General features: G+C 44.8%; 1 protein-coding gene and 2 long non-coding RNA genes across 5 annotated transcripts in view; 1 reads left to right on the top strand and 2 right to left on the bottom strand.

Moving 5' to 3' along the window:
* The first annotated feature begins 1,230 nt into the window (after positions 1 to 1,230).
* On the top strand, positions 1,231 to 19,320 carry OVCH2 (ovochymase 2). Of its 3 annotated transcripts, none has more exons than XM_082682983.1 (16): positions 1,231 to 1,491; positions 3,617 to 3,726; positions 5,612 to 5,703; positions 7,287 to 7,459; positions 7,822 to 7,917; positions 8,152 to 8,303; positions 8,958 to 9,147; positions 10,263 to 10,286; positions 12,364 to 12,454; positions 12,576 to 12,700; positions 13,408 to 13,548; positions 13,863 to 13,993; positions 16,677 to 16,770; positions 17,268 to 17,399; positions 18,802 to 18,882; positions 19,097 to 19,320. In XM_082682983.1, exons 1-16 carry the CDS (start codon positions 1,269 to 1,271, stop codon positions 19,168 to 19,170), a joined length of 1,929 nt encoding a protein of 642 aa, XP_082539109.1. In that variant the 5' UTR covers positions 1,231 to 1,268; the 3' UTR covers positions 19,171 to 19,320. The 3 variants fall into 3 exon arrangements, with proteins under 3 accessions (XP_082539109.1, XP_082539108.1, XP_082539110.1); XM_082682982.1 differs by having other exon boundaries at positions 8,958 to 9,303; XM_082682984.1 differs by lacking the exons at positions 8,152 to 8,303; positions 8,958 to 9,147.
* On the bottom strand, positions 15,393 to 17,272 carry LOC309840702. The gene is made up of 3 exons (XR_014298747.1): positions 17,183 to 17,272; positions 16,618 to 16,691; positions 15,393 to 15,701 (listed from the first exon to the last, which is right to left on the bottom strand). It is a non-coding gene; the product is annotated as an uncharacterized lncRNA (long non-coding RNA).
* The window catches only part of LOC309840701, a 16,083-nt gene continuing 12,103 nt past the window's right edge, over positions 17,320 to 21,299 (bottom strand). The window contains exons 5-7 of the long non-coding RNA XR_014298746.1: positions 17,966 to 18,192; positions 17,713 to 17,791; positions 17,320 to 17,390 (exon numbers count right to left, since the gene is read on the bottom strand). This is a non-coding gene — a long non-coding RNA (uncharacterized lncRNA). The remainder of the gene's footprint in view (positions 17,391 to 17,712; positions 17,792 to 17,965; positions 18,193 to 21,299) is intronic.

Below are 21,299 nucleotides of genomic sequence, written 5' to 3'. Positions count from 1 at the left end.
AATATAATGACTTAAAGCCAAGAAGGCCATATTCCTAGTAAAAGTGCCCTGGAAAGTCATTGATAAAATATAATAGGAACTGCAAGATCCCTTGTTGTCAAAAAAAAAAGATGGAGATTTTGATTTTTGTTTAGACTTTGATTGATTACCTCTTATGGTATCAACCATAAGTCCCCAAACCAATGGCCAAAATTTTCCAGCTTCTGGATTAAAGTATTTGTGAAAATGCTTGGAGGTTTGCATGTCCTTCCTTTTTTGTTCTGCATTTATTTTATTTGCATGCAATGTATTTCCTAAATATTTACTTATTTGTTTGAGAGAGAAAGAGCATGAGCAGGGGGAGGAGCAGAGGAAGAGAGAGTCCTAGACTCCCCCCTCTGTTTAGAGCCCATGGGGCTCAATCTCACGACCCCGTGATCATGACCTGAGTCGAAAACCAAGAGTCAGATGCTTAAGCCACTGTGCCACCAAGGTGCCCCTGCATGAGATGTATTTTTATTGATTTATCTTGTACAAGGGCAAAAGTTGTCACAAGGAAGGTAAAGGCTTTTGGTTTAACCTTTGCTCTTTGGGGCAGATAATTTGTAAAAGTTGGCAGAAAAATCTCGTGTTCCTCTGTGGGCATAGACGGGATTGGTGAATCCACTCGTGTTTCTCCCACACTGACCATGTGCCAAGAACTCAGCCAAAGAAGGTTAAGACTTGCACATAATCAGAGCCACCTCCCTGTGCCATGTTGTCTACCAAGTGTAGAGGTTAAGGGGATTTAGTGTTTGCCTTCTATAAATATAAAAAAATGATGAGAAAATGTAGATTCACAAATGCCCCTACAGACAGTATCCTAAATGATTGTCTGTTAGCTTCATTTCCTGAGTGTGCTATCAAATTATCTTTCTTCTCCTCCCCTCTCCTTCTCTAACACATGGCTATAACCACCCATTTACAACTGGAAAACAAGAGAAACAAAAATGTTTTCCCATATTCTGATGGGTTGTTGGCAAACATGTAGCATAACCTTGTAAACAAGGACAACTTTGATATTCAGTCCTCTTGTAGACAGTGGTAATCCACATACTAAGAAGCAAGTAATATTTGCAGATGAAACTTTAGACACCAACTACTTGGCTAGCCAATATACTTTGAGGGAAGAAACATATTGATGTGGGTGTAATGGGACATGTAATATTGCTCGATCAAGATTAGCTTCTGTGGTTGACTTCCCACATTTTGCAGAGATTTTTGCAAGAAACCACATTCAGAAACATCATATGGACATGGTTGAAAGACTCAAGTCTTGGTTAATAAATAACTTTCTTTTAAATTGGCTTCTTACTGGTCTCACAGGTTTTCTATGTGGTTTTTTCTTTAGTCTAAAAGTTCCAGGAAAAACTCTGAGTCTCAAAATGCCTCTGAACAAGAATAAGCTGTTTTTACTACTTGGAATGCTCTGTTTGGAACAAGGTAAACCTGCAATTCTCCCTCTCCCCAGAGGTAAGTTCCAAATGAACTCTGTAACTACCTTCATCAGAAAGAATAACCTTTGTTGGCAACGGGCATCATTACTCTATTAAATGTGCCTTTGAGAAAACAGAAGCAGATATATTTTAGGGATCTATTTTTCATGTAATTATTTTGGACTTGTCTCCTGCAATCGGCTTATGAAACTGCATAAAACATTCATGGAACGAACAACTTGCACAAATGGCATTGATCTGGAGAAAACTGGGGTTATTCACTCATTAGGACACATTACACAATCCTTTTGCATGAGCAAATTCTGGAAATCAACATGTATTTGAAGGCACTTGTAATCTTTTGGAAAATGATCTTACTGGGAAATATTAAGTATGTTTACTGTGGTGTATTATGAATGGTCTTTTTTTCCCCTCAAGTAACATAAGGTGAGAACAGTTCTTGACAGGCTTCTCCATAGTCGGAATTGTGTCAGCCCCAAGAACCATCCTGTTTTCTATTTTTGCTTCAATGAGTTTGGGAAATTGTAAGTTTTGTGTCTAATTTATTTATGATTCATTCAACTTAAACTGCTAGAAAATAAGCTTTTGATTCAATCAAAAAGGCCAGTGTCATATCCATCCTTTGCTGTTCATTAGCTGTGCTTTTCTTTTCTTTTTTTTTTTTTAAGATTTTATTTATTTATTTGACAGAGATCACAAGCAGGTAGAGAGGCAGGCAGAGAGAGAGAGAGGAGGAAGCAGGCTCCCCACTGAGCGGAGAGCCCGATGTCGGACTCGATCCCAGGACCCTGAGATCATGACCTGAGTCGAAGGCAGAGGCTTAACCCTCTGAGCCACCCAGGTGCCCCAGCTGTGCTTTTCTTCAACTCTTCATGTTCTCATCTGTAGTGCAGGGACAACAGTGCTTGATTCAGAGGCAGAGAAGGAGGATTAAATAAGAAGTTATTTGTAAGAGCTTTGTGTATTTTAACATATGAATCTAAATAGCTATGCTCTCCAGGATATGTTCTCCAAAAAAAAAAAAAAGAAAAAAAACTGTTCATCCGTCCAACTCTTCTAAGTGTCTACTATATGCTAGGAATTATCCAAAACCTTGGAAATACAGAGATGAATAAAACATAAGGTATTTTTTTCCCCTTGTGTAGTATAGAGGCAGACAAACTACTCATTATCACAATGCTGCACGGCACAAGCTATAAAAGCAGGGAGGAAGGAGCACTACACAGTATGGGAGAGAAACTTAACACAGCCTTGAGGAAATCAAGGAAGACTTCTCAGTTGAGGTGATGCCTAAGCCGAGGGATAAGGGATTAGGATAAGGATGAGGGATAACCCAGCTCACCTGCTAGTTGAGGAGTCAAAAAAAACCACTGAGATTAAATAAGTAAAGGCAGCTGTTTCAGGGATAGAGTCCTCTCCACAAAAAGGAGAGGCCCATTGCCTGGCCAAGTACAGGCCTGGTGTGTGAGTCGAGACACGGTCTTCTCTCCACTCCACTGTTCTTGAGCAACCTGCCACTTTCTACTTCCTCAGAGAATGAATATCTGACCGTGTGCTGGGTAGCATGGACCACAGCCTTAGACTCAGTCCCCTGGGTGGAGCAGAGAAGACGGACACACAGTCACAGTCCAAGGCGGAGTGTGGCATCACCTGCTTCACCAATTAACCAAGCAGCTTCTAGGCATCATGGACTGTTCTCAATATTTTGAATTTAGCTATTTCTGGGGTTAAGTTCCTATCTCTGAGAAGCCCATAGTCTAGTTGGGTTGAAAGGCACAGAAATAACCACAAAGGCACGTGATAAATGCCATAGAAGCACAGTGAGGAGTTCCTAAGGGGCCGGACAGCTCAGAAGCAAAGGTGCTACATGCTGACCCAATGGAGATCTACCTCTGAGGCTCTTAATCTTTATATCGGAAAAGTAGAAAGACTTCGTGATATGCCTGTTCTCGGTCACAAAAGCCAAACAATCCCACGTTCTACAAATCACAGCAAATCCCATAGTTAACACAAAGCCGGTTTGTAATCTTTTCACATGCGCCACGTCCTGCAGGGTTTTTTTTGTGCTGAGGGAAGTTTCCTGTATCCCTCAGTTCTAGGAGCTACCTAATCACTAAATTTTTGTCTTCTCTCATTCCCAGCTCCCACTTGTGGGCGGAGTTTGGTGAAGGCACAACCTGGGAATTACCTTAACATTTTCAGTCGCATTGTTGGGGGAAGCCAAGTAGAAAAGGGTTCCTACCCCTGGCAGGTGAGTCTCAGGGAACATTCTCTGGAGGGTAGTCTATGAGCTTTCTCAGGAATGGATGTCCCAGAGACACATGTTACTCATTAGTCTACTCCTTTCTGCCTAACTCTTCAGCAGAGATCTCATGAGTGTTCCAGGATCCAAGTCTCTCATGATGTCCATCCGTTGAGTTCCAGAAAACGTATACTCAGGATAATTACATGCACTATTGACTTGCCACCCAAACTGGAAAGCCACCCAAAACTTTCAGCCCCTAAGACAAAAATCCCACTTCAATAAACTAAAAATCTCTTAAATTTACAATAAAAAAAAATTCTCTGATTCAACAAATATAATAACCTCATTATAGTTAAAGATGACCAGGAAAGTCAAAGGTGTTATATCTATACAACTACTTTCTGTTTGGAGATTTATACCTGTACCATAGGACCTCTTAGGCAATCGTGAAGAATACTGCCTCCTTAGATATATCCTAATATATCCTAATTATACTGCCTCCTGGTTTTCTCTCAATTGATTTTCTCTCAATCTAACCTCCTGGTCTTCACATGTCATCAGAATGCCTTTGTGCATCTGTCTCTAGCCTATGGTGGTCCCATTTACTATCTTTGAAATTCTCCCAACTTTCTTTATCCTGAGAGCCATGTTTTTTTCTTGACTCTTAATTTTGTGAGTAATAACTCTTAACTTTTACGTTAAGGCAGTCACATTAATTTTTGGTTGGTGGATATTTAGTAATGGCTGGTTGATTGAATTTATGTTTAGTAGTTAGACTCAGTGGTTGAGTCATTGTCATTTGATTGACTGATGAATTAATTACTTGGTTGAAGAGTTAATTGATCAGTTGCTTATTTGGTCAACTGGTTGACTAATCAATTTAGAAGTTCATATTCAAGTTGGAGTCAGTAATTTTACTTACTTTTACTTACTTTTACTCTTTATTAAAATTTTTTCAATTGTTCATTGAATAATTTTTGGTCAAAAAGTGACAATTCTAATAAATGTCTTCTTCTCTAATTCTGACAATGAAATCAAAAGCATTTACTTGTACCTTGAAAGCATTTTAGAGTCAAATATAATGAACAGGATAAACCAGAGATAGAAAGTAATTAGTAGGGACACCTGGGTAGCTCAGTTGGTTGGGCGGCTGCCTTTGGCTCAGGCTGGGATCCCGGGGTCCTGGATTGAGGCCCATGTGGGCTCGCCGCTCAGTGGAGTGTCTGATTCTCCCTCTCCCTCTGCCTGATACTCCCCCTGCTGTTCTCTCTCTCTCTCTCTCTCTCTGTGTGTGTCAAATAAATAAATAAAAAAAAAAGTAAAAAAGCAATCAATTGGTAGAAGCAGATTAAAAATACGCTTAAAGCAGTGATAGAGGTCAAATAGTTAAGAGCCTGAGAAAATTATAGGTACTGACTATTTCTCTAAGAGGCTTCGAGGAATTGGAACATGTGTGGAAATATTTTCTCAGCCTTCTGCTGTTTTTCTCCTAAAACAGTTTTTCTGGACTCTGCTATATCTTATACTTCCCTTTCTTTCTCTTCATTCACAGAAATTGTTTATATTGCTAGCATAACAGTCTGGGTCAATAGTTTTATGAAAATAAATAAATACCAACAGTTTTTACTATCAACTCTATTAAACCCTTATAGCCAATCATCTCAAATTAACCACCTCTCCTACAGACCGGGGTTGGGAATGTGCTAGTTCCAACACTGCTCTTCTTTCTGAGCTGTCATGGGATGGGTTTTACTCCTTCACAGTCCACAATTTCTAATATTTGTAAGACATCTGGGTCTATTTTTCACAATATGTTCACTCTCCAAGTTTGGGGGGTGGAGGGTGGTCCCAAGGCATTTACTTGCTCCCACTTAGGCTCTTTGCAATTCAGGTGTCCCTGAAACGAAGGCAGAAGCACATCTGTGGTGGGACCATCATCTCTGCACAGTGGGTCATCACGGCTGCTCACTGCGTTGCAAACAGGTAGGGAAGGTCTAGCCCATGGATAAACGCCTGACTACCCTCCTTCTCCTTTGCAGTCAGCAGCAATAACGCTATTAAAGCAGGGAACATAACAGAAATGCATAACACAAACAGGGCTCAGTGGCATGACCAAAGGATTCTCAACTCAGTAGAAAACATACTTTGTTTGTAGGAGTAGAATACTTTGTTTACTTAAATATGACTGGAAATAATTAAAGAATAATATCTAAGTGAAAACAAGTGTGACCAAGATACACTTGTGAAAATTTTCTCTTACATTTCAGTGAAAAAAATATCTTTCATTATACATCTTTTAAAAATTGATAAAAGGACTGAATTCTACTCCTGAAACCAATATTATACTCTAAGTTAGCTAACTAGAATTAAAATAAAAATTTGGAGAAAAAAATGATAAAAGAAAACTTCTCAGTAAAATGAGAAGTAGGCTCCCACATCTGCTTTCCTACTGGTCTTGCCTCACTGAGCTTCGATCTAACAACTTCCATCCTTTATCCAATTTCCTGTGTGCTCTAAACCTTCTACTGTTAGTGTTCTTGCTAGTCACTAGGCTGCAATCAAGGTCATGTCCCATATTTGCCCTCTTTCATCTCAAGGCTGCAAACATTCCCTGGGTATTTACTTGGTGCTAGACACTTTGGTGGGTACCAAAGATACAAAGGTAAGTAAGATGTCATTCCTATCCCCCTGCTGAGAGTTAACAGTCCATAGAAGAGTCAGCTGATAATTTCACTGCAGTGTGCCAAGGGATTAGGCTAAGGAGATGCTTTCTATTAGGTTAGGTACCCAATGTAGCCAAGAGTCAGGGAAATATACCAACAGAAAAGGATACCCTTTCCAGTTCTGTATAAAATCATCACTTTGGGGAATGAAGGGTCGGTCCCCAAAGAGAGTAAACTCAAAAGTTCTTAATCCACCTCAATACATCTTACCAAGTTCCTTTCAGATAACTTTGCTATGGGATGAAGGGAAATAGAATGGTCTTTCCCATCTCACACCACGTCTCTGAATTACAAAGGTGAAGGAGGTAAGGAGAAGATCCCTACCTCTCATTGTTTTAATCAGTCCCAAGCCTTGAGTGTGCATGATCTCTGACATATCAGAGTTATGAGGCCATTATGTTTTTCATAATATACTTTAAGCATTAGATCTCTGACACTAAAGTAGCCTACGTAGGAGGGATCACAAATCATTCTCAGAGAATCACTGATACCAAGACCTGGCCAACCACCTAGGGTAGCTGAATAAAATCCATTATAGCTGAGTAACCCCTGAGTTACAATATATGTGCATTTTCAGACGTTTTATGGATAACACTGCAAAGTATTGGATTTATCATATTCTTGGTTCCATTTGAGGTCAATCTTGATTAGCCCTCCCCCACTTAAATTGGGAACCTTCACATTTTTATAAGTAGTGATGGAATCATTCTCACTTTCTCTGTTCAGCATCCTCACATCCACATTATCCATCCATGTCATTTTAAAGAGGCCAGATTGTCAACCATTACAAGAGTTCTCAGAGGCTAAATGAAATTTATTCGTTTTACTGCTTCCTATTCATAGAAATAGTGCAACAACTTTGAATGTCACTGCTGGAGAATATGACTTGAGCCATATAGATCCAGGGGAGCAAACGCTCACCATCGAAACCATCATCATACACCCCTATTTCTCCATCAAGAAGCCAATGGACTATGATATTGCTCTTTTGAAGATGGATGGTGCCTTCCATTTCGGTAAACATTTGAGGCTCACTGTGTATCATCTATCCCATGTTCCCTATAACTTCTTCTCCATAGCATATTCCCTACAACATATGTTACGTAACGTTATGTCCAACAGTTCTGGGCTATGCACTTCAAGACGGATTTGGGGTGGAGGGTCCCCTGTGTGAAATCCTTTTTGTTTGTGGCCTCAGATATAGGATTATGTGGAGTCAGGACAGAGTCTTTCTTTGTCTGATAAGTGACCCCTGGAGGCACAGATAACACAACTCTCACGAGATCATCGGGGAACCACCTAGATGTCAATTGGCGAGTGGCTTAGGGTGCCCTGTGCTTCGTGGATGTGACAAGCCCTGGCTGCTCTTTCTCTTCAGGCCAGTTTGTAGGGCCCATGTGTCTTCCAGAGCCAAAGGAACGATTTGAGGCTGGCTTTATTTGTACAACTGCAGGCTGGGGCCGCTCGGCTGAAGGTAAGCACTTCTATGCCACTTCTCTTAATCAGATGTTAGAACTTTCTGGTGGGTAATCAGAAAATACAGTTTTCATTTATTTTCTAAACAACAATTGTGTAAACATTTTAAAAGAGTTTATCCACTGTCCTTAGAATTTCAGGTCTTTCCAAAAGATACAAACCTGTGTGGGGCATCTTCAACTCAGGAAGGGCGAGGGTGCCTTGCTGGTCCTCTCCTCTCTGTGTTTTCTAGATGGCGTTCTCTCGAAAGTCTTACAGGAAGTCAACCTGCCTATTTTGACCCAGGACGAGTGTATGGCAGCTCTGTTAACCCTAAAGAAACCTTTCAGTGGGCACACCTTTCTGTGCACAGGTTTCCCAGATGGTGGAGGAGATGCCTGTCAGGTAGGTGGGAGTGGAAATGTCCCAGGAAGGGCTTCCCTCAGCTTTGTCATCAGGGGACAGGCTAAAAGAAGGCTGTAAGTAAGACTCGACTCTAGAAAGAAGGGTCAGGAGTGACAAGGGAAGTCAAGTCAAAATAAGGAACAGTTTATACAACCTGTTTTTACCAGGGAGTGTGGACTCAGAGGAGGTCTTCTATTTTTTCCAAAAGACCAGATAACAAGAGATAATGCCAACAGTGAGCTTAGGGTTCTGTATCCCTGAAGGCTGGCTGGCTTTTTCCCTTTTAGAGGTTTCTAATTTGTGGGTAATGAGGACTTCCTTTTCCTTCCATTCCTCTTGTTGAGCAAACCTGAGATCAGTTTTACCTCTGGGCAAGGCTTTTCTGAGTCTGTAGGATGAGATAGGAGTAGGAAGAAAGTCTGATGTTTGACGAAACAAACATCCCCCGAGGATGGGGAAGAAAGAGGGGGAAGTGGTGGGCTCCAGGGATATTTGAGGATTTAATGTGAATTGTGCTGGGCTATTCTCCTGGGCCCCTGAGTCCTAATCATTAGAAGTGAAGAGGTATCATTGATCCTCATCTAGCATCTTTGTGGGGGAAAGAGTGAGCGCAGACCGGACAGTGATGGTAAGAGAGGCTTTTCCCCCTTCCAGGGAGATTCAGGAGGTTCCCTCATGTGCCGGAACAAGGAGGGGACCTGGACTCTGGCTGGTGTGACTTCCTGGGGTTTAGGCTGTGGCCGTGGCTGGAGAAACAACATGAGGAAAGACGAACAAGGATCCCCTGGGATCTTCACAGATCTTAGAAAAGTGCTTCCCTGGATCCACAAACACATCCGAACGGGTAATAACGCCAGCACACGAGGTCGGGAAGCCAGGGCCGGCGAGAAGGTCAGCCGACCGGGCACGTCAGGACCCCTGAGCAGACAGGCCCTGCTTCGGTGTTTAGTGCGGCGTGTAAGAACTGTGACGTTTCCAAGATTTAAAACGGTAGAATATGGTATGTAGTGTAGCAGACACTTACTCAAAGAAACACGGTTCCGTCCATCCTAGGCTTCGTCAAATTTGCCTTTAGTTGAAACTATCCGTTGGTAATGTGCTTTCCATCACTTCTCAACTGTGCTAGCAAGATTTAGTAAGTTATGAATCAGTGGAAATTCTGGCGTCCCAGAGGACAATGGAGACATTTTTCGTTGTCACCATGGAGGGGAGGGGCGCCACTGGCATCTGGTGGGTAGGAGCTAGGGCTGTTGCTAAGCGTCCACAATGCACAGGATGGCACTCATGACAGAGAATGATCCAGCCCAAAATGTGAGTAATGCCGTGGTTGAGAAGGCCTGGCACAGATCTGTGTTGCGTGAGTCTGAAAAGGTCAGGGTCTGTATACACCCTTCTACTAGACTGACCAGGGAGTGAACTGAAACATCCTTTCTGCCTCCAAAGCCAACTTCATTGTTTTCTAACTGGTAGCTTTCAGCGTCAATAGGCCTTCTATTCTGTCCCAAAGGGGTTAATGCAAATTCATTCAATAAGAACTTGGGTCTGTTTTCAAGGGTATGGTCCCATGGGGGGCTTCCAAGCCCTCCAGTTGTAGGTCCACCAGCAACTCTCTCGTGGTTGTGGGTCACTTATTTCCATCTCCAGCCTCCCTTCTCATGAACAAGGAGAGAAGTAGGTCGGAGAACCTCTTTCTCCATATAATCTCCAAGCTAATCATGGCCTGTTTTTTTAATCAGTCCACTTAATAAACAGAGCGAAATTTCATTAAAACACCAAGGCCACTGTCCTGCTTTGTCAATTCACCCCTTCTGTTTTTTTCCGCAGACTAGATTTTCTTCAGTTGCATATTGACTTTAAAATGTCTGTACTTTGGAGCCAGGCAATTTTGATAACTTCTTGAAATGCTGTGCAGGATACCACACACAGACCCTGACCAGCATCTCTCTTTTTCGTCCCTAGGGAAGCGGAGAAAGAGCTCCAGAGGTGGGTATCACTCACAGCCTGCTCCACGAGGAGCAGGAGGTAATACCTAGTATTTCTGAATATAGGCTCCCTTTATAATCAAAAGTCTTTGCTAGAGCTCTCTCTGCTAACTGGGTATAAAGCTACCCACATTTGGGGCACCCACAGCCATTCCCTGCCAGTTGGAGCGGCCATCGCCCAGAAGGAGCCTTGATTCCCTCCCATTTCACTTCTTGAGAGCTGCATCTCAACTCCGCAAACATTTGCCAAATCCTAGCTTTGCATCAGGGACTCTGGGGCAGGGAAGTGAGGTGGTGCAGATGTGTCCAGTGAGCTACACGCCTTACCCGGAAGTGTCCAGAAGGATACAGGAGAGTCTCCCCCAGGGTTACGTGGCAAGTCTGCAATGAATGCTCTGTAACTTTGGGAAAGCCCCTTCCTACCTCTGGACCTCAGTTTCCTCATCCATCAAGAGAAGATTCTGGACCAGAGTGTCTCTAAGGAAGCTTTAGCTCAAATCTTCAGTGGCTCTGTGAGTCTGTGGAACCATCTACAAAGAACCATGGAGGCGGAAGTACCCCGAGAACTAGAGGAGTGAGTGGCTGGGGATAAAAGCCAGAGGTGGCTTTGGAGCACAAACACCTTTTAGGCTAAATCATACACATGCAAACATAACAAAACAAAACACCCCACAAAGAACAAGTAGAATATTGTTAGGTGGAAACAGGATACACATAAAGAAAAATATTGCAGCTCAAGGAATCATCTTTGCGGAAAGACGATACTAAAGGATGGAGATCTGCAAATGCAGTGGGTAAAAGACACCAGTGCCTCAGTCAGAGCAGCTGAAGTGGGGGTGTGTCTGATGGGGTTCCATGAGGGAGATCTGAAAATAAATTGAGACCAAGTGGTGGAAACTTCTGATGCCTAGCAAAAAAAGTCTGTATTTACTCAGCAATAGGAAGTTGATGGATTAGAGAACTAGATCAGGGCAATACTCTGGTGGTATAAGAACAGCGGGTAGGGGGCAGGCTGGCTGCGCCTTCTGAGATTACACAGGAGTGCCAGAGACCTAGGGCAAGGGCCAGAGGATGAAAGGATGGGAACAGAAACAAGAGGAAGGGGAACCTGGTAGTCACTTTATTGAAGGGTGAGGAGGGACAGCGAGGAACCAAGGATGGTACCAAAGTTTCGAGCATGAGGGATAAAACAAAGGGCATATGAAAGTAATATATTCAGGGATGCCTGAGTGGCTCAGTGGGTTAAAGCCTCTGCCTTTGGCGCAGGTCATGATCCCAGGGTTCTAGGATCGAGCTCCACATCGGGTTCTCTGCTCAGCAGGGAGCCTGCTTCCCTCTCTCTCCCTGCCTGCTTTTCTGCCTACTTGTGATCTCTGTCTGTCAAATAAATAAATAAAATCTTAAAAAAAAAAAAAAGAAAGAAAGAAAGGTAATCTAATCAGGAGGCACTTGGGCGGTGCAGCTGGTTGAGCATCAACTCTTGATTTCAGGTCAGGAGGTGATCTCAGAGTTGGAATCCACTTAAGTTTCTCTCTTTCCCTCTGCTCCTCCCCCTGCTCACACACACTGTCTCTCTAAAATTAAAAAAAAAAAACACACACACACACAAGCCTCTTTTTTTTTTTTTTTTAAGTAATCTAATCAAAAGAGGAAGCAGTTTTGCAGATCATTTGTAGCAAGTTAAGGGGATATCTAGGAGATGGTTGAAAAACCACGTCTGAAGCTCAGGAAAGTAGAATAATGCTTGAAACTCAGGGTAGGAATGAGACCCATCAAGAGGGCTTGTGTAGAGAAAGATGAAAGCAAAGGAAAGAACCTGGGAAATGAAATACATGTATGTATAGAATCGAGTTATGATGCCAGAGAAAGAATAGTGAAGGAGAAGAAATCATCGAATCTGAAGGTTAAGCAGGATCTAAAAAGACCAGAAGGAATAAGATATGGCAGAAGCCACAGCTGAGAAAGATTTCACAAAAGAGGAAGCATGCGTATCAAAGAACCAGGCGGTGCCAGTGTCTGCCGGGTTCTGGAAGGCTAGCCCCCACTGCCACCCTGCTTCTCACAGCTCTCTCTCCCAGCCCCATGCAGCGAGCAGGGTCGTGTGCTCCGTGAGTCTGAGGGCAAGCTGCACTTCCCGGAAAGCCCCTTCCTGTATTATGAGAGCCAGCAGTAAGTAGCCCCCTGCCATCCCTCCCCCAACCGCCGCCTCCAGTCTGACTGTGCCCAGTCTGTCTATGACCATGACAGCCACTTTCTGTCTAGAAATGACACTTCATGGATCTGCCTGCAGACGGTGTGTCTGGACCCTGCTGGTCCCAGAGAAAATGCACGTGCTGCTCGGTGTTTCCCACTTGGATGCAGAGTCTTGTCACCATAGTTACCTCTCCATCTCTTCCACAGACGACAGACTTATGGGTGAGCAGATTTCCGCATTGTCAAATGGACACTTGTGCTGGGAGGGCTTCATGGGACATGAATGCTGTACGCCTGGCCCCGAGGCATTTCTAAACACTGTGCAGCCTGTCTCCAAGTCTGAGACTCAGGATGGACAGTGGAAAGGAACTGAAGCTGAGACATTTAGTTCGCTGCATCTGCTTTCGGGGGAACTGAACTTCCTAGATTCATGTGCCAGGCCTGGAGCCCCTCAGGGCTAAAATACAGACACATCACAGGGAGAATGTTGCTTTCCTAGGCATGCAAATGACCTGGACTGCATCGTCCAGCTAAGAAGGAAAACACCAATGGGAAACCATGCGTAGGGACAAATGTCACTAAGGCAAGAAACAGAGATGGAGGAGTTTTCTGTGGTTCCTGATGGGAGGGGATTTTGCCCCCCAGGAGATACTTGGCAATGTCTCAGAGCGTTTCTGGTCGTCATGACTAGACGGAGTATTACTGGCAGCTGGTGAGCAGAGACCAGGGATGCTGTAAAACCTCCCATAATGCACAACACAGTCTGAACACCAAGAATGTTCTGGTTCAAGGACGTTGGTGGTACCAAGGTTGAGAAACCCTGGCTTAGACAATCCAGTCCTACCATGACAAGTCTAGGTCTCCTTGAGACCCCTAACGGGTAGTGTTTCCTAGACTCTGAACCAAGACTCTCGCTTCTTGTGTTGCAGGCAAGTTCTGTGGGAAGAGCCTCGCTTCGTCTGTTCTTGTCGGCTCCAACTTCCTACGGCTGAATTTCATCTCTGATGCCACAGATCAGGCAGCTGGGTTTAACCTCACCTATAAGGCTCTGAAACCAAACTACCTGCCTGGTAAGACCACTTACTTTTATCCCGCATTATCCAGGCCATCTAGAGAAGTCTGAGGTCCTGTAGGAACTGGGAGCAGGGACCCCGAGGCCAGGGAGAGCTCCTTCCACAGTCCTGCTAACTCGTGTTTGTCGCACATCAGCTGAGAAGGCTGAACGAGTCTTGGAAAGTCAGCTCACAGGCATCTTCCTTCATGCTGGCTCCCCCCTGAGAGGATCAGCGCCTGTATCATTTTGTGGGAGACAGGAGGGAGCATGGAGAGGATTCCTCTTTGCTTGAGTCATGCCATCGTTGGGATGTTTCCCCTTGTGTTTCAGATTCAGGTTGCAGTTCCTTTACTGTCCTTTTTGAAGAAGGCCTCATACAGAGTCTCCACTATCCTGAAGACTATAGTGACATGGCCAGCTGTAATTGGGTTTTTCAAGCCCCCCAACGCTACCTAATTAAGGTACTGACTCTGGTTACCCTTGACTTTGCTCTGGTATCCCCACAGGAATCATGAGAGAAGAGGTTTGTTGTGTTTGTGCGTGTTTGTTTTTGTGGGTTGCGTGTTTTTTTTTTTTAAGATTTTACTTATTTATTTGAGAGAGATTTATTGAGAGAGATCACAAACAGGCAGAGAGGCAGGCAGAGAGAGAGGAGGAAGCAGGCTCCCTGCTGAGCAGAGAGCCCGATGTGGGGCTCGATCCCAGGACTCCGAGTTCATGACCCGAGCCGAAGGCAGCGGCCTAACCCGCTGAGCCACCCAGGCGCCCCGCGTGTGTGTTTTTTAAATCGGGTTTATTCACTGCTATATCCCTGGTCCCTGCCATACAAGGCTCTCTATTACAGGCATTGAATCCAGACCAGCCCATTCTCCCTGTAACTACCCACATTTACCACTGGATGGCAATAGCGTGCTTTACTTTCCGTTGGTGGGCGTCTTTCATCTGTACCCGGTAACAGGTTTAATCAGTTTCTAGTCCCTTCTAGAAACAAGCATTTCTTCTTTATTCAGTAAACTGCTAACAAAACGCTTTGTAAGTAATGGCTATCAAAAGTCAATGCTAATAAAGCCCCAAACATCAAGCTTTCCATGCATAGGGAGCAGAGCAAGCACAGAGGAGCCAGAGTAGACCAGGTTGAGGGACGGGCAGGTATCAGAGGGGCCGTAGAAGAGGGGCCATAGAAGGTGAGGCTGAGCTCCAAGAACAGAGAGTTTTCAATGTCATGAGGCAGAGTTTACTCCGCATTTGCTTAGTAGCGTTTGTGGCTACTTGTTTGTTCATTAAGTACCGGCGGGCCATCGGCAGAGATGACGCCACCTGGTGCTTGAAGGTAAGACTGCAATCAGGATGAGGCTAGACATAGACATTGATTGAGAATTCTTTCTCTTAAAATGATCATTGAAAGCATGAGAGGGTACAAAGGAGAGAAAAAGTAGAAAATAAAGGGGGAGGAGCAAGGATGGGCAAGACCTCTAGTTTCTCGTATATTTAAAAGGCAAACAATCCTGAGGCTCAGGAGCAGGTGTGGAGTTAGGACAGTCCAGAGAATGGAGGCTTTCATTTAGAACACCAAACAAGCAAACAAACATGCAGAGGTGTGGCCCACAGTTTGGATTCGCCACAGAAAGTGAGTTTAAAGAGGAAGACTCCGGGGCGCCTGGGTGGCTCAGTGGTTTAGGCCGCTGCCTTTGGCTCAGGTCATGATCTCGGGGTCCTGGGATCGGGTCCCACATCGGGCTCTCTGCTCAGCAGGGAGCCTGCTTCCCTCTCTCTCTCTCTGCCTGCCTCTCCATCTACTTGTGATTTCTCTCTGTCAAGTGAATAAATAAAATCTTAAAAAAAAAATAAAATAAATAAAGAGGAAGACTCCGCATTTGAACATTTACTGAGCAGCAGCTCATCCCCAGCAAAAAGGTAAAATACTTGGGTTGACAGTTGCGCAATGGAGGGCAGGTGGGAGAGGAAGCACCTGGAACAGCCAGTCTGATGTTCAGAGCAGGTTTTACTGATGAGTAGGAGAAGACACAGAGGAAAGAAACGTGTAGATCTCCTCTTCCTCAAAGCTTCTGGAACCCAAACCGTCAAAACAGAATATTTCAGGAGGAAGCAGAATTAAGGGAAGCTTTGTGATAAGTGATGGAGCAAAGAAGTTGAACTATGAGTGGATTTCTGTAAGGAGGAAGAAGACAAAATTTCGAAAATCTGAACGTGTCAGAGCTAGAAGGGATTCAAGACCACCCATTCGATCCGTGTGTACTGATCAGTGAAGTGATGCCGTCACCCCTGCAGTCGTCCTGCAGGACCCCTCCAAGAGGAATTGGTAAATTAGGACGACAAGTAATAGCTATGTACATACCATTTGACTCGAGAGAAAAAGGCCCATTTTCAGAAAGCATCGCAGTAAGGGTTTCAAAATGCCTGAACGAACCCTGTTTCTGACCCTTTCCTTCCCGTTTGCCCGCATTCACCACTAGTGACCGTTTACCTCCACCTTGTCCCCTCCATGCAGCACTCTGTGTCTCTTGTCAAGTGTTCAAGCTCCATTGAATCCCCAGCATCTGTGGGGCATCAGCCCTATCTCCCACTGCTCCTCCCTTCAGTTAATTGAAGGCCTCAGATGCTAGCAAATTGTTCAGATTGTTCTTTACTGTTTGTTTGCTCCTCGTAGGAGGGGGCTAGGGAGCTCAAATATTTATGCTTTCCCCCACTCTCTCTCTCTCTCTCTCTATATATATATATATATATATATTTTTTTTTTTTTTTTTGAGATAGAGTATACAAGAGGGGGTAGGGTCAGAGGGAGAAGCAGATTCCTCACTGAGCAGGGAACCTGACATGGGACTTAATCCCAGGACTCCTGGATCATGGCCTGAGCCAAAGGCAGCCGCTCAGCCAACCGAGCCACTCAGATGTCCTTTTCCCCCACCCTTGTGTTGGCCTGGCCTGTATTTGGTAGCTGAGACGTGCCTGGAGTGGAGCAGTCTGTAGTATAGACTATTCTATTTTCCTAAGTAATTTAACCTACTAATGAACGCCCCCATTCCCGTCCCAAAGCAAGTTGAGCAATCCAAATTTCTCTGCTTACCCAAAATCAGGTCGTTCACTCATATAATTTGCTCTGGATGTAACACGGAGTCTTGTCAGCTTTCCTTTCAGAGTCTGGAAGTAGAGGAAAGCGGGGACTGCACTTCGGACTACGTGACCGTGCACAGGGATGTGGAAGGGCAGGAGGAAATAGGTGTGTGCCCCCTGGAACCGAGGCTCCCCCGGTTGGCATTTTGGACCGGTTTGCATTTGAGCAAATCCTTTTGGGGAATAAAAAGGATGTGGCTTCAGCTTCTTTCATTGCCCTGCGTCCCCTCCCTGCTTCCCTGGGTGTTCATGACCCCTCCCCTTTCTCCCAGGTCAGGGCGGGAAGAGCAGGAGGGAGGACCAGAGAGGCATCTAGGGGTCAGGAGAGGCAAGTGCCACTGAACTAAGCCCTGTGGCTCAAAGCAGTTCCCTTGGTGGCATTTCTAGCGGAAGTGTGTGGGAGACCACAGAACGGAGGCATTGCTGGACTTGAATACCTATTAAAAAGAAGAAAACTTCCCTTCTATTTTGAAAACGAATTGGGACACCCACCAAAAAAGTTATTTCTCAACAATTACCTAAAGGACAACCTTTTTTTCTCTCCTATGCCATGTCTGTCCGCTGGGCCCTTGACCGCACTTTGCCTGTTCTGGGCTTTTCCAGCTCGGTTGTGCGGCTTTGTTGCCCCTGACCCCGTGCTGAGCTCCTCTGGGGTAATGCTCATCAGCTTCCAGTCAGATGAAAATGTGACCTTCAGAGGCTTTCAGGCTACAGTGTCTTTCATCCCTGAAACAGGTAAGAAGACTGAGACATCAGTGCTTGGTTCCCAATTCCCATCCTCATAATGTGGTAGGAAAGGGCAACCTCTGTGGCCAGGAGTGGATACAGCAGGTTCTGGTTATTTGCAGGAGCTCAGCTCTATAAAGTCACCGGGAATCGCAGATTAGTACTACTAAACCACGGCTCTGAGGGGAAGTACGGGGTTAAGTTCCTGGGAGGCTCTGGTTTTATGGGTGTTTCTGTTTGAAGTCATCTTCTTCAATATGTCTCCTTGATTGATTCACACTGAACTCAAAGCTAGGATCCCTATAGCTCAGCCCGAACAAACCTGGTCTATCTGTCATATTTTCTCCACAAAGCACATCACGGCCTCCTTGCACTCACGAACACCAGATGGCACCTCAGACCTGTGTTACATTTAGGGCCATTTCAAACCACAAAATCACCAACAAAAAGCACAGAAATGCAAAAACGAACAAACAAACAACCCCCCATGGCACTCAAAAGACCACAGAAAGGACACTTGCTTATAGGATAAGAGCTAAACAAAGAAGGCAGAGCATTGCCTCGTTTGACCTCACCTGGGGACATGTGCTTCAGGAGACTCAAATTTTTCACTGCTCTGCGTACGTCATTGAATGATCATGAAAACACCAGTCCTTCTGAGTTAGAAGTAAATGTTATGCAGTGGGTGAATTTGCAAATGTGGAATCCATGACGAACGAGGACCGACACTATGTCTGAATCATGGCCTGTCATTAGATGTGTGATCTGAGAGTCACCTGAGACTCATTTTCTTCGCGTTATCCTGGGAGAAGAATACACGCCTTGTTAGAATATAGGAGGATTAATCAGATCAGGTATGCGTGGCCACGAGTAAGTGTGTGACACATGACAGAGGCCTGGAAATGTGAACTGTCCCTAGGCACATGGATGACACAACTCCCCTCCAGGTCCTCACATCCATGAGCATTCCACCCAAATCCTACAAAGCCAGGTGTCCGTCCCCAAGTTGTTCATTCTTGTTAGACAAGCAGCTGCTTCTGGAAAATTCAGGTTACAGTTAAAATACTGCACTTTGGGGGCTCCTGGGTGGCTCAGTGGGTTAAAGCCTCTGCCTTCAGCTCAGGTCATGATCCCAGGATCCTGGGATGGAGCCCTGCATTGGGCTCTCTGCTCAGCAGGGAACCTGTTTCCTCCCCCTCTCTCTCTGCCTGCCTCTCTGCCTGCTTGAGATCTCTGTCTGTCAAATAAATAAATAAAATATTTTTTTTAAAAATTCTTCACTTTTCAGTGAAAATACCCATAGTCCAGCAGACTGAGATGCCCTAGAACCCTAACAATGATAATTTTCTGGTAAGTCCCAAACGCTGGCCCTGTGTGCATGATTTGAGCAATTGTGTATGCTTACACTCAGATTTAAACATCTCCATCTCAGAGGACCAGTCGATGTTTTTGGAGACATGGAATGTACTACCTAAAGACCGCAGTGCTTCTGGTAAGCTGTTTTGGGGAATGTGACTGAGAAATACCCACAGAGCCTATCAGCCAGGGTTCAACCCAAGAATCCCGAAAAGATATGTTGGAATCCTAACCTCCAGTACCCCAGAATGTGACTTTATTTGGAGCAAAAGTCTTTACTGAGGTAGTCAAGTTAAGATGGAGTCCTTAGTGTGGACCTTAACCCAATACGACTGTTGTCCTTATAAAAGGGGAAACTTGGATGTGGAGAGAGACACCCACACAGAGAGAACGTCAAATGAATAGGAAGGTGGAGACTGGGTGACACATCGTCTACAAGACAAGGAGCACCAGTGGTCACCAGCAAACCACCAGAAGCTGGGGGAGAGGCACCATCACCAGCCTCAGAAGGAACCAATCCTTACAACACTTCGATCTCAGACCAACAGCCTTCAGAACATGACCCAATAAATGTCTGTTCTTCTAAACCATCTGGTGTGTGATACTTTGTTACAGCAGGGCTAGCAAGCCAATGCACCAGAAACTGACTAATATGGCTGAATGGGAGGTGACCAAGCAATTAAATCCATCCAGCAGACAGTTAGAAAGTGAAGGTCACAGGACACTGGAACTCTACAGGCACAGGTTGAAGGTACTATCCCCCCGGGGCAGACTTGCTTTCTCTTCCTCCAATAAGGCGTCAGCTTTTTTTTTTTTTTTTTAGATTTTATTTATTTATTTGACAGAGAGACACAGCAAGAGAGGAAACACAAGCAGGGGTAATGGGAGGAGGAGAAGCAGGCTTCCTGCTGAGCAGGGAGACTGATGAGGGACACGATCCCAGGACATTGGGATCACGACCTGAACCTAAGGCAGACACTTAATGATTGAGCCACCCAGGCACCCCTCAGCACTGTTCTTAAGGGCTTTCCAACTAACTAAGTCAGGCCCACCCAGGTTATCCAGGATGATCTTCTTTACCTAATGTTAACAGATTAGGGACTTCTATTACAGCTGCAAAATCCCTTTGCAGCAACACCTAGACTGGCATTTAACGGAATAACCCAAGGCTGTGCCTTAGCCCAGCTGACACATCCAAAAATCCATCATACAGAGCTGCAGGGGGCGGACATCGTTGTCATTTTGCTCAAAGCAACACCAAAATATTTCCAGTCATGAGAAGCAAGACCCCTGTCTAAATCAATTCATTTAATGGAAATGGCTAACTTGAGTGCCACGTTGCGGTCTGACTCACGAGATCTGTCCCTAAGAAAAGTGAGTGAGTATCCCGTTCTGTGTGAACGCCAGTGAGCGCCGAGAAGCACTGGGCCTTCTCTTCCCCGTGTTTGTTCCGTGACATCCACCAACATCCACATGCCACAGCCTGGTCCACATGGACAACATGGTGATCGGAGCAAGCAGAGGAGGGGCAGGGAGACTTGTATCATTTATCATTTTGATAGTTTGTCAAGAGAAAATGCGAGCGCCTTATCCCTTTTTTTTTTTTTAAAGTTTTATAAACTGACACAGAACATAGAACAGTGTGGAGAGAGAATATTCCTTCTAGTGAGAAGGAATGAAAGCAATCTGAGTTTTTTGTTCTGGCTTCTTAGACCCCTTGATGCACGGATGCCTGAGGTAGAAAATCTTTGTAAAGTGTGGCTGCAGGGGCTCCTTCTCTTGACCCCCGGGGGTGCACTCAGCAGAGCCATGTTTCCCAGCTGAAACCAGGTACGACGGTCCTAAGGAGTCTCATTACAATGCTCTGCAAGACTTGCTCATCATTCTGTGCCCAGCACTTACTACAGTGCTCAGAACACAGCAGGTGCCAAATAAATGTTCGGTGAATAAAGCAAAATAATCCGCAGGCAGCCCCTGAAGTAAGACCTCAATAAAAGAGACTTTCCTCTGTCACTGAACTCACCCATTAGGGCCTTTTCCTTTATACATAAAAATTGAGGAAGGACAAGAAAAAGAGTTTACATGTGCCCTGTTTTTTTTTTTAAAGATTTTATTTATTTATTCGACAGAGAGAGATCACAAGTAGGCACACAGGCAGGCAGAGAGAGAGGAAGGGAAGTAGGTTCCCCACTGAGCAGAGAGCCTGATGCGGGGCTCAATCCCAAGACCCTGAGACCATAACCTGAGCCGAAGGTAGGGGCTTTGCCCCACATGTGCCCTGTTTTAAATAGCACATGTAAGGGATGCCTGGGTGACTGAGTCAGTTAAACATCTGCCTTCAGGTCAGGTCATGTCCTCAGGATCCTAGGATCGAGTCCCGCATTAGGCTCCTTGCTTAGCAGGGAGCCTGCTTCTCCCTCTGCTTGCTGCTCCCCCTGCTTGTGCTTGCATGCACGCTCTCTGACAAATAAATAAAATCTTTTGAAAAAAAAATAAATAGCACATCCAACCCAGATTATTTAAGTCATTCAGTAAGCAATTTTGTCTTTCAGT

Source organism: Mustela nivalis (genome assembly GCF_964662115.1).
Source record: "Mustela nivalis genome assembly, chromosome: 9".
Taxonomy (NCBI): Eukaryota; Metazoa; Chordata; class Mammalia; order Carnivora; family Mustelidae; genus Mustela; species Mustela nivalis.
The sequence above is the reverse complement of the archived record's forward strand: the minus strand, read 5'-3'. Positions and strand labels throughout refer to the sequence as shown.